Source organism: Octodon degus, unplaced genomic scaffold, assembly GCF_000260255.1.
Source record: "Octodon degus isolate 3935 unplaced genomic scaffold, OctDeg1.0 scaffold00094, whole genome shotgun sequence".
Classification (NCBI taxonomy): domain Eukaryota; kingdom Metazoa; phylum Chordata; class Mammalia; order Rodentia; family Octodontidae; genus Octodon; species Octodon degus.
The window spans coordinates 8,778,334-8,791,459 of record NW_004524670.1 but is presented as its reverse complement, the minus strand read 5'-3'; the positions used below and the strand labels follow the sequence as shown (position 1 = coordinate 8,791,459).

Genomic DNA, 13,126 nt, shown 5'->3' with positions numbered 1-13,126 from the left:
TTATACTTTTCTGCTGGATGGTTAAGACCAAGATAAAGGAAGACCTATGCAAAAAGAACTGTAGCTTTTGGATCTGATAAGGTCAGTGAAATCCCCTCAGGATTTATTCTGAGACCCTGTACTGCAGTTTGTAGATCCTTTGTCAGTGTCAGCCATGTGGATGAGTCATGGCCATTGCTTGGCCAATGTGCTCTCTGTGAAAGCCTAAGAGAATGTTTTCTCTCTAGGTGACTCTCCTTAGGCACACTGTACATCATCGATCACTTTCCTCTTTGGCCCCATAATCTCCTTGATCAGAAAATTTGGGACACTACCGAGTTACCTGATGTCACAGTACAAGTTCTCATATGTCCTGAGTCTTAAGTCACCTTGGAATATTTTTAATTTTAAAGAAAACAAAAAACCAGATTGGTCATTTGAGAAATGCAGATTAAATCAACACTGAGATTTCATCTCACCCAAGGAAGAATGTCTGTCATTAAGAAATCAACCAGTAACAAATGCTGGAGGGGTTATAGGGAAAAAGGAACCTTTCTCCACTGTTAGTGAAAGTGCAGACTGGTACAATCACTGTGGAAGTCAGTGTGGAGATTCCTCAAAAGATTAGGTTTATTTGTTGTTGCAGAAAAAAATTTTTTCTGAAGCTTTTGGATGTTTTAACACTTGAGTTTGCTTTCAGACCCTCGGGGAGTTTGATTGCATCTACACAAGAGAAACCCAATGGGCAGGATGTTGTGTTTTTTGAGAAAAACGGACTTCTTCATGGTCACTTTATGCTTCCCTTCTTCAAGGATGAGGTTAAGGTAGGAATCTGAGTTGTTTGCCGTCCGAAGACTGCCTCAGCTGTAGAGGTTTATATTTGATAGAGGTATATAAATACACGTTCCTGCCAGAGTAGATAGTAATAAAATGGTGGACTTTGTAACTGCCTTTTTTTTCTTAAATAAAGGAGAAATTGGGTTTTTTTTTTTTTTTTTTTTGTAGATAAGTTTCATTTCTTCACCATCATAGGTAGAGGAAATAGAAATACTAGTTTTTACTGTTTATTTTGACAGTCATTTTTTTTCAATGATCAGGACATTTTTCTTTTTGAACATTTAAACTTGAAGCAGCTGTGAGAGCAGAAAATTTAACTATATTGAAGATTTTCAAGTAATTGCGAGGCTTAAGGTCAAGGGCATTTTCCCCAAATGACTTGCTTTTTTCCCTGTTAGGTAAATGACTTGCTGTGGAATGCAGATTCCTCTGTGCTTGCTGTTTGGCTGGAAGACCTTCAGAGGGAAGAAGATTTTGCTTTGAAAACCTATGGTAAAATAGCTATAATATCTTGACTTGTACTTCATAAAATGTTTTTGGAAAAAGAATAGTGTAGGATTCCCTTTGTCCTTTCTATTTAGTCCCTTAGTTGATTCAAAGAAGCTGAAATGGCTAGATACAGATGGGGAATGGAGAGGTTTGGTCATTTGGATTCGGCCATGTGTCAGTCAGGGTTCTCTAGAAATACAGAGCCAGTAGGATATTTGTGAGTGCTGGTCAGAAAGATGTGGATGCATTTGAGGCAGGTATCAAATTTGAAATTCATAGGTCAGGCTACCAGGCTGGAAACGAAGGTGTGGTTTTTGTTACAGTCTTAAAGCAGAATCCCTTCTTGTAAAGTAAACTATGTTAATCACATCTATGAAATACCTTTACAGCAACATCTGCACCTAGTGTTTGACCAAGGCACCATAGCCTAGCCAAATTAACCACTGCAGTCATTAGTGCTCTATCTTGGGTGGTGTTGCCACAGACACTCAGAATGCTATACGAAGGAATGCTGTGGAAGTGAAGGGATTTAGATTGGACTAAGAATCTTTCTTAAAGCTTTTTAAATGTATAAATATGTTTTAAGTATTAAATAATGTCTAAGAACATCAGAAAGTAAAAAGAAGGAAAATTTCCTGCAATTGAGTATTCAGTTGTCTTAGTTACTTTTCTCATCCAGACATCTGAATCCGAAGTTAATGGAGAAGTTTATTGTAGCTCATCGTTTGTAGAGGTTTCAGTTGATAGTTAGCTGGCTTCAAGTCAAGGTGGCATGGCAGAGGGGCATCACAGGGGAGAAACAGTTCATGGCAGGTGGAAGAAGGCGAGCAGTGAAGCTGTGAAGCAGCAGCAGCTTGTCTCTTTTACTCTTCCAGGCTGCCCAGATTTTGGGTGGTGCCACCTACACCCTGTGTAGCCTTTCTATTACCTATACCCAGAACTATGCCAAGCCAAATCAATGGATTAATGTAGTTATCATACACCCATAATTCCATCATCAGACACCTAGATCCAGCCACCTCCGAAAGCCCCACCTATAACTACGTGAGGCTTTGAGAGGACATGTAGACATAATCCATAGCGTATAATGTTAATCACTTTTTTTAATCACTATAAAAACATTCCCGTTTTCTAGATTTATGTGTATCTCATTGTAGCTATAATCTTATTTTTGTTAAAAATATAGGTAATAGGGCCAGAGATACAGCTCAGTGGTACAAGCACCTACCTAGCAAGTGCAAGCTCCTGAGTTCCATTCCCAGTATCAGGAAAAAATATGTATAGGTAATGATACATGCTCATTCATGACTTGCTTTTTAATTTTTAACAAAAATTTTATTAGTTATGTCTATATTGCAAAATGATTGCATTCATCATGAGAGTTCATATGTGTATGTAACAGCTCATTTTACAGTATGTCACATGCATATTTTCATTTCAGTTGTACATCTTCATTTTAAATCTGTTACTATTTAAGTGGCTTTCAAAATCTAATTAATTAAATAATTGATTAGTTCTTTTTGACAGCATTGAGAATTGAACCCAGGGATTTGGAAAATTAAAAATAAAAACTCCCTGGTGATTTAAACCTAGACCTACAGTTAAGAATCACTGAGTATCTAGTGTGTCAAGGGATGACACTGTGTTGTACTAGGATAAGATATTGTATAATAGGTATAACTTATTCTTTTTTTTTTTTGGTGTTGGAACTTGAACTCAGAACCCCATGCTTGCCAGGCAGGTGCTTGTACTGCTGGGCTATGTGCCTAACCCTAGGCACCACCTCTGCCTTCATGGAGTACGAGCCTGTATTTAATTTACTAACTCATGACTACAGAGAAGTATTGTTACAGCTTGATTTATTTGTTGTGATCATGAAGTTAGAATCACTGAGCAGGGATATTGCTGAATTTTAATTTGTGTGTGTCATCTGTTTTAATAAAACTTGGTTTTAAAATATAAGATTTTATTCTTTCCATACATGTTAAAAAGGGTACTTGCCTGTATGCTAATCTTCTTTGAGCAGCTGAGTCATGGTTAATACCAGGTAGCCTGGTATCTTGAAGAAAAGCAAGTGGAAGATTAATTCAGCATGGCAGTGCTAATCCAGATCTTACTTTGAGTTTGTAGCAGTTGCGTGCTGCGCAGTGATGTTTTAGTCAAGCACAGGCCATATATTCAGTAGTTGTGCCATAAGATTACCCAGGACATCATTGGTATGAGTGTACTTGAGCAGGAGAGATTATTTGAAATAGACAGAATTGCTACTTTGTCCATTAGCGAGTGGTATAAAGTTGGCCTGCCCTCTGAAGACTTTGCTTTTGTTTTTCTTATAGTTCAGCTCTGGACTGTTGGAAACTATCACTGGTATCTCAAACAAAACCTGTCCTTCAATACCAGTGTGAAGAGCAGGATTGTGTCTCTGATGTGGGACCCAGTGATCCCATACCGGCTGCATGTCCTCTGTCAAGGCTGGCATTACCTCTGCTATGACTGGAACTGGACAACTGACCGGAGCTCAGGAGATAATTCAAGTGACTTGGCAAACGTGGCTGTCATTGATGGAAGTAAGCTGCTGGGGAATGTACGCATGAGTTTTAGGGGTCCTGAAAGTGTGGTATTTGACATGAATGTTTTAATTGTTTGGTGTAGTTTTCCTTATTTGTTTTGTTTCTGACTGGGAATGCCAGGTGAGACATATGTTCTCCTGAAAATATAGTGATCCCCATTTCCTTGTTGCACTACATACATAGCCTTCATATATTTACTCCTCTGGCCTCTGACGACTGAAAATTTTGACCTTTTGATATGAAGCCAGCAATATCATCTTATGAGTTGGGCTGTGTTAGCTTCGTCTCTGTTGACTCTTGTGCCCCTCCACTTACATTGCTTTGTTTCCTGATAGAAACAGTCGCAAATTACATCTCTAGGATGTTCAGTTTATTTCACAGAAATCTGCATAGGTTGGTGTGCTAAGATTGGGTGAGGATTTTTTTCGGAGGGGGGGCTGGATTGGTGAGTCAGGTAGTCACCCAAATCGTTTACTTATGCTGACAGCAAGTAGGATCCTTGTTTCTAAGTTCACAGGTAGTTATTACTAATTCCTGTGTTATTATTTGTGCTGCTGAAGTGAGCACAGTGACTCCTGTCTTATAGAGTGGTTTTTTGGGGGGGATGGGCTTTAGGACCTTGGGCTTGTCGGGCAGGTGCTTATGCTGCTGAGCTATCTCCCCTGCCCCATAGTGATTGTAATACTGATTTTGCAGTCATATGTTCTGTATAGTGAACTTAATTCTGTCTTGTTACCAAATCCACATGTAGGAAAGTCCTTTAAGAATTTTCTAAGTATCAGCTGGACATGAGAGTATATGCCTGTGATCCCAGCACTTGCAAGGCTAAGGAAGGAGGATCACTTCAAGTTCAAGAACAGCTTGACCAGCCTGGGAGGCTACAGAGCAAGTTTAAGGCCAGCCTGAATTACAGAGCAAGACCCTGTCTTAAAAAGAATTTTCAAAGTGTTGATTCCATTGCTTTAGTTTATCTTGGCCACAGGGCAAAGTTTAAAACCAGAGCTCTGATCTCTTGGCCTTTTTGCACCTCAAACTTCCAAGTTTATAGATAGAGCACCGTAAGCCTGGCAGTAACAATAAGCAGACAAGAAAGTATCTGTGGCACTTCTTTCCCTCTTCATGCTGTTTTTAAGCTTATTCCTGAGAAAATTTCCAGAATTCACTTTCAAGAATTGGTTTATGTTCTCTGCCATCATTACTACTCCAAAGTACAGTGCCACTTACAGTAAGTCCCCAACTTTACTCAAGTTGCAGTCATTCACAGACACAAATAGACCTCACGTTAAGAACATTTATAAAACAGATTCTCAACATACCTCATGTGTCTGCTGTGTATTGTCACAGCTGTACCACTGTGTGCTCACTGCAAAGTGTGATAGTGTACAATATAGTACAGTATAGTCAGGGACTTAGTGAATCTTTGTGTGCTTTGTTTTTTATGCTTTACCTTTTACTGTGTGAAGGTATATAGGATTTACTTTTTCAGACTTAAGAATAAATCCAGCTTGCCTTGCATTTGCCAGGCAGGCGCTTATGCTGCTGAGCTATCTCCTTGTCCCCAGGGGAACAGATTTTAGAGGGCCTTGAAGGCTTTTACTCTGAATGAGCCAGCTTAAGAACATTCTCCCAGAATGGAACTTGTTAAGGATTTACTGTACCTATTTGACACATTGGATGTCTAATTTTTTGTTTCACCTGTAGATAAGGTGCTGGTGACAGTCTTCCGGCAGACTGTGATCCCGCCCCCCATGTGCACGTACTGCCTGCTGCTTCCACATCCAGTGAATCAAGTCACATTCTTTGCACACTCTAAAAAAAGTAACGACCTTGCTGTTCTAGATGACAGTAACCAGATTTCTGTGTATAAATGCGGTATGTTAAAGCACTTTTTAATATGTTCTGAATTAGTTTTGTTTTACTTCTACTCAAAGCAAGTTGTAGTTTGATTTTTAAGTATTTCAAAAATTCTGAAGTTTAGAATTGTTCTCAGTATTATAACATTTAGTTGGCTGCATTTTTTTTTTTTTTTTTTTCTGAATCCTACTCTAGTTTATAAGCATTTCTGTTTGCTGTACTGAATTTGAAGAGGCAGCTACTTCAGAGTAACATTAAGCCCTGGAAATAAATAGGATCTTATTACTTCTTTTCACATCTATTTTTGTTTCTTTACAAGATTTTGGGTGGTCTGATATCTCTGCTGAAACCATGTCAGTCAGAGATGGCTTTTCCTGCTTTGTGGGTGAGGGCACAGTGTCCCGGGCATTGCTCTGTGCTTGAGCAAGAACGAGTAAGAACCTAACATAGGAGCTCCAGTTACTACTACTGTAGTTGTCTTTTCATGGTCCTATTGCTTAGTTCCTGTTATTTTCTGATGTACTGGAATACCTGAAGTTCCTTATTTGTGAGGTTTGTAGACATGTCATAAAGTAAATTGGTATATGGAAATGATAATCTTGTTTGAAATGTCCTTTGAAGTTTTAATCAGAAAAAGCATAGGTAACTGTTGAGGGAAAATAAAATAATTCATTTGTACTAACATTCCTTGCTTTTACATCACCTTTTCTGCTAAGTCAAAAGTCTTCTGTACATGAATCCTATTTAGATATAGTACCAGTTTCTCTGAGTGTAGTTTGCTATTATAATTCCTAAACTTTTAAAAATAGTTTTTTTAGAAATACTGATATGTTCATTATCAAGGCAGTATAATGCATCATTTGCTAAGTGCTGTGGAGAAAAATTAAGTAAGATGGGCTACAGGGAGAGCCTGAGGGTGAGGACCTACTAGGGGGACCTGGCTTTTCTGTCTAGGGTGATCAGGGAGGGCCTCTCTGTGAAGATGTTTAAGCAGAGACCTAGTGAGAATCTGGTCTGAGCCATGTGAGCATGTAGGGAGGGCATTCAGAACAGAGTGAAGAGTAACTGTAAAGTTGTCTGTTGTGTTTAGAAAGCAGCAAGAAATTCCTGGTGTCTGCAGCAGAGAAATTGCTGGGAAGTTGGTAGGTAGAGTCTTGAGGATGTTGGAGAACAACTATTGTTTTTTGTTTTGTTTTGTTTTTGTAATGGGGATCGAATTCAGGGCCTTGCATTTGCCAGGCAGGCGCTTATGCTGCTGAGCTATCTCCCTGTCCCCAGGGAAACAGATTTTAGAGGGCCTTGAAGGCTTTTACTCTGAATGAGCCAGAAAGTCTCTTAAGAGGGTTTGGAACAGAGAAGTGTGGTGTCCTAATTTTTGTTTGTTTTTGTTTTGGTACTGAAGATTGTACCAAGAGTTTGTGTATGCTAGACAAGTACTATGCCACTGAATAAATCCTCAGCCCATTTTATTTTTTATTTTGAGATAAGATCTGAGTTCTCACTAAATGTCCCAACCTCACCTCAAATTTGACATCTCCAGCCTCAGGACCCCTGGGTAGCTGGAAGTATAGCTGTGTATTCTTTTTTTTTTTTTTTTTGCCATGCACAGAGGTGACATTTACTGACTGGAAAAGGCCACGTCCAAGACCAACCAAGGGCCCCTGTCAGAGGCAGTGCCTTGCAGCATTCGGGATCATGGAGTCAGCTCTGCCGTCTTGCAAGTGTGGGTGGGATCCTTATTGTCACCAACTTCTGGGTCCACAGGGGACTTGGAGGGCCCTGCGGTCTCCAAAATCAGTTCCAGAGCCCCTTTGTCAGCCAGCCAGCACACCTTCTCTCCTCTGGCCTCCAGGATCTCTTCAGTGTTCCTCTTCCTGTCCAGGTCGGAGAACCAGCCCAGGTTGTCTGCAATGATGTGATGGTTCTGGCAGCCAGGGCAGATCACAATGACCACGCCCTGGTGATAGGCCAGCTTGGACATGCGCTTGGAAGACCAAGTCCCACAGACCTAGCTTGCAAGTGTAGATGAGCTGGTAGTGCGCCGCCTCCACACACCCCAGCCCAGTCGCGGGCTCCACCCCGGAGCTCATGAGCCGCCAGCCCTGGCTCCAGACCCAGGCCGGCCATCTCCCTGAGAGCTCCGGGTGGGGCCGGGGGGTGGGACCGGGCGACCCCCAACCGCCTCAGGCCGGATCCCCTGGGATGCACGCAGCCTTGCAGTTGCGAGCACGCGGCCCACTGCAGTCCGCAGCATTCCGCCAGCCCTAGCTGTGTATTCTTGTACCCTACATGACTAAATTCTTTTTTTTTCTAAATTCTTGAAAGAATTGCCTTGTCCACTGTGAATACACTGGATCAGAAGTGGAGAGAGAAATGTCTTGAAGGAGTATGAAGGATTTCAGAGTGTTGAGATAACGAGAGATGGTTGTAGAACAGTGGAACAAATAGCATTGAATAAGGGAGGCCCTTCACCTGGGCTTGCTGGTATGGCTTTATTGGTAAAGGTTGTGTGATCTGGTGGTAACAGGACACAGGTTTGTCTTAAGCCTTGAAGATAATACAGATTTAAGCAAGAGGTTGACGTATGGCTATTTTCTATATTTCTGTATTTACCTTCTAGAACTCACTAATTTCAGAATCTCCATCCTCTTAGTATCAGGAAAATGAGTTACAGTTTGTAATATCCCCCTTCTTATTTTTTAGGTGATAGCCCAAGTGTGGACCCCACAGTGACACTGGGAGCTGTGGGTGGAAGTGGATTTAAAGTTCCTCTTAGAACACCTCATCTGGAAAAGAGATACATGTAGGTCCTTCGTTGTTTTGGGCCTCTGGGAACAGAACAGCCTTTTTTTATTTTAGGGAAGGGTCTGCAGGGTGTTCAGTGTCTCACTACTAGATCGGACTCTAAGTGATCCACCTTTTTACAGCCTCCCAAGAGCTGGGATTACAGGCTCGTGCCACCATGCCCCAGTCTCAGTTGCCATCTCAGCGTGCCCTGAGGGCGGATTAAACCCCTGCCCCTATACCTGCTTGCAGATCCTGCTTGCAAATCCTGCTGAGCTATTTGGCTGGCCCTAGAACAGACCTTTTTTTTTTTTTAAGGCAACTACCTGATGTTCTTTGCCTGTTGCTCAGTGGAATAAAGTAGATATAGCAGCCAGGTTCTGTGTTTTTCTCCAGGTTGAGGTGGCTACTTGATTTATCTGAGTGCTCGGTATTCAAGTGGGTGGCAAGGAAGTGGGAGTCATAAACTAGTCAGGACCCACTCCACAGCTCCAGTCACTGGCTCGGCAGAGAAAATCACATAGGAAAGTTAGAGGTAAAGATTATAGGCAGAGTTGCATCCTCTTATATAAATATGGATGCTAATATATGGATGACTTAGTTCAACTTTGAACTTGTATTTTGAAGTTCTCAGATCAGAGTGCATGTTTTTCATTGAAACAGTATTACAAGCTACTGGGTATTTGCAAAGTGATCCATAAGCCATTGAGTGTTTACAATTAAAAAACAAAAGTTAGAGGATAGGTAACTTGACCAAGGTCATGAGCCTAATAATTATAGAGTCCAAAATTTGATTCTGTTCTGTTTGTTAAGTCTGTGTTCTTAATTACTGAACCATACCTGCTGAGAGTATCTGTTGGTAAATTAATAGAAATAATGTAGTATAGCAAAATAACAGAATTGAATAAATATGTAAGTACATAGTCTGTGTGATATAGGGGCTTATATAATTTTTAATACTTTTTAAAACTACTTGCCTATTTCTTATAGTTTGTTAGCTTTCCATTGCTCTAACATGCCTGACATAAGTCAACTTACAGAGAAGGGTTTATTTTGGCTCACAGTAGTAGAGGTGAATTTCAGTCCATAGTGAGTTGGTCCCATTACTTTGGCCATGACAGCGTAGTACATCATGGCAGCAGTCCACAGTGGAGGAGTTGTGTTCACCTTGTTCTCAGGTGGGGAAGAGGAAGAGACCAGGGTGCCAAAGTCCTTTTCAGGGGCATTATCCCAGTGGCCTACGATCACCTGATAAGCTTGACCTCTTAAGGGATCCACTGCCTCCTATGGGCTGGGCTCGTGGGCCCTTGTGGAACATTCTAGATCCAAATTGTAGCTCACAGACTTAAGATTACTAGAGGATAAAATATAAGACAAATTAGAAAATATGAACCTTAGAAAATAGGGGTTTTTTTTTTCTTTTTTTTTTTTTCAGAACTGAGGATTGAACTCAGGCCCTTGCGCTTGCCAGGGAAGCGCTTATTCCACTGAGCCATCTCCCCAGCCCCTATTTTTTTTTCTTTTTTTTTTTAAAGAGGAGTAACTCCAAGTCATTCAGAGAAGATTTCATGAATAACATGAATGCTTGATCTTTGCAGAAAGGATTAGTTTGGGTTTGGGAAGCACTGGAGAGTATTGTTAACAACAGAGGTGGACTGATTCTGTTTAGAGAGCAGTCTGTAGAGAGACCAAGTTTGGGATGAGCTGGTTGAGTAGGAAGACTACGGTATGACGTGCTTCTTCTGTGGGAGCTGAGGGTTTGTTGTTGGATATAAAAGGCAGGAAGTAGACTGCATGGTGAGGCGGGAAAAACAGTACCCTAGTAGATAGGTGCTCCCTGAAGAAGTCAGCGGATGTACCGACACCATCTCCCAAAGTAGCCTCTTGGATGTTAGGACCTTAGGAAAGGGCCTGTTCTACTGAGAGCCAAGTATCTGCTGGCATCTGGTTTGAATGTGGGTAAGTGGTGATGGTGGGAAGCATGGGATGAGCAAACAGTAGGTGGGTCATTCTTTATTCAGGGAAGATTTTAAATGTTAAGTGATTTTAAAGTTTTAGTCATATCTTGGGTTTTGTTTTTTAAATATTTAACACAGAATTCAGTGTGTGAATGCTGAAGATGAAGAAGTAAATCCACTGAAACTCACCTTTCTCACCTGGATTGAGGAAGACAGTTTCCTGGCTGTCAGCCACAGTCAGTTAAGCCCCCAGTCTGCTGTTCACCGGCTGACAGTAGCCCCTTCTGAGCTGGGTGAGGAGCAAGAACAGCTCCTCGTCAGGTAATGCAGTCTTCTTCAGTCCATGTCTGTGGTGAACTCATGTTCTAGTCCATTATGAGCTTAAGGGTTTTTACAGCTGTATTTTTGAGAGCAAAGTTGAGCAGTGACTTTCTCATTAGACACCCTGGGCAAGAGGTTCAAATCTGTCAAGTCATATCAAAATGACAGACCATAATTATGTCAAGAAGTAGTGAAAATGGGATGAATGTCAATAGATGAGGCAAAATATATTTAGGATGTATGAAATGCCTTATTTTTCCTTTTTTTTTTTTTTTTTTTTTTTAGTTTTTTTATTAGTATCGTACATGTTTCAGTACATTATAATTGCATTCATTGTGGGGAGTTATTGTATGTTCATGTGTCCCCTCCTCAGCTTCTCTGCTCCTTCTGTTTCTCAGTTCCCTTTGCATTTGCAAAAATTCTAGCTCCTTTTTTTTTTTTTTTTTTTTTTGGTGGAACCTGTGATTGAACTCAGACCCTTGTGCTTACCAGGCAAGCGCTTATTCTACTGAGCCATCTCCCCAGCCCCCTACTAGCTACATTTTTAAAATCTTCTCTCCCTTCCTTCCCCTTTTGTCTGTCTCTTATTCCCCTTCCCTTTTGAAAAAGATCTCTTTATTTTGTATTAACTTTTAATTTTGCTCTTTATTTATATCTTGGGCTTCACTTATAGCTGAAGCTATGTAATACTTAAGCTTGTTTATCTGATTCATTTCACCAACTTTTGTTATTCTTTGACTTCTTGATGAGAGCTGTTCTTTCTGGAATAAAGTGGAATCTCAGTATTGTTTTAGTTTGCATTTCTCTACTGACCAATGATTTTGAACATTTTTCATGTATTTATTGACCACTTGTGCTTTTTCTGAGAAATGTGTATTCATTTCACTTGCCCAGTTTTTGATTTGGTCTTCTATTTTGGTGGGTCTCATCTTTTTTTAATTCCTTATGTATGCTGGATATTAGTGCTCTGACTGAGGAATAACTGACAAAGATATTTGACTAATTTTTAGGTGATCTTTTCACACTGTTGGTTTTCTTTGTTCTGCAGAAGCTTTTTAATTTGATATAATCACATTTGTTGACATTTGGTGCTATTTCTTATGCCATTTGTGTTCTGTTCAGAAAGTCCTTACCTATGTCTGTGTCTTCAAGGATCTGCCCAAGCAGGCACTTTAATCTGCTGAACTATTTGACTGGGTCCTGTTTTAACAGTTAGATCTTTGCTCAGTATGTGATGAGATACATGGGTCTAAACTCGATCTTCTGCATGTGGCTATCCAATTTTTTCAACATCATTTATTAAAGAGTCTTTCCTTCAATTTTGGCCTCTTTGTCAAAGATCAAATAGCTGGATGTGCCTGCTATTATTTCTGGTGCTCTGTTCTGTTCCATTGGTCCACATGTCTGTTTGATTAAGTACTTTACCATATATCCGCATAGAGCAGGTAGTGTGCTTTATCTGGCCTCTTTTTCTGTATATCCTGTTTGGTGCTTGCCTGCATTTGCTGCTAAGAAGAGCTCCTCTATTTGTCTTTGTTGAAGTCTTGCTGTTCCTTTGACCTGAAATTGTCCTGATTGTGTCTTCATCATATAACTTGTGTCATGTCATAAATGCTCTTCTGTGTCTTCCCAACCTGGTAGTGCAGTCGATAGCATCTTCTGGCTAATTCTCCAAACACCTCTGGATTCCAGAGTCAAGATGTGGCAACTTCATCCTGTACATAATTCCCAGATCCATTTGTAATTAAAGCTTTACTGGTTCAGTTTATATTTTGGTAGCCCTTATTGACAAAATTAGGGATCTTTACTTATTATATGCATAATGCACAATGTAATGCAGTATTAGTTATCTTTGACTCGTAATGTTTCATTTTTATGTAAACGCTCAAAATTGACCACAGTTTTGAAAAGCAGAGCAGTTTATATTAGAAATGTCTAAATTATCTAAGTTTTTAGTCTTTATATGTGCTTGGGTTTCCTCCCTATGTTTCTGTAGTTGCTTCTTCACTTCAGATGCTATGAGTTCTGAGAATTCTTTTTTTATTTCAGAAAAGACTTGCACTCTGATTTCCTCTATATCTTTCTGCTGTTGCTTATTTACTATCGACACTATTAATTCATGCATTTGAGCCGAGCTAGTGGCCTCCACACTTGTTCTGGGTGGGCACGGGGTTTCCTCCATATGTTTCTGCATTTGATTCTTTACTGCAGATGTTATTAATTCAGGGATTTCTTTTTTTATTTCCAATCTGAGTTCCTCTATATCTTTCTGCAGCTGTTTCTTTATTTCAGAAGCCGTTGATTCATTGCTTTTAGCTGTGTGATTCCCAATTT

At 40.2% G+C, this 13,126-nt stretch overlaps 1 protein-coding gene and 1 pseudogene across 3 annotated transcripts in view; one reads left to right on the top strand and one right to left on the bottom strand.

Moving 5' to 3' along the window:
• The window catches only part of Elp1 (elongator complex protein 1), a 61,384-nt gene that overhangs the window by 18,631 nt on the left and 29,627 nt on the right, over positions 1 to 13,126 (top strand). For all 3 annotated transcript variants that reach the window (XM_023722930.1, XM_023722929.1, XM_004638077.2), the window contains exons 9-14: positions 680 to 803; positions 1,215 to 1,308; positions 3,642 to 3,872; positions 5,577 to 5,747; positions 8,433 to 8,532; positions 10,610 to 10,792. In XM_023722930.1, coding sequence (XP_023578698.1) covers positions 680 to 803; positions 1,215 to 1,308; positions 3,642 to 3,872; positions 5,577 to 5,747; positions 8,433 to 8,532; positions 10,610 to 10,792 — 903 coding nt within the window. The remainder of the gene's footprint in view (positions 1 to 679; positions 804 to 1,214; positions 1,309 to 3,641; positions 3,873 to 5,576; positions 5,748 to 8,432; positions 8,533 to 10,609; positions 10,793 to 13,126) is intronic.
• On the bottom strand, positions 7,328 to 7,741 carry LOC111818539 (annotated as a pseudogene).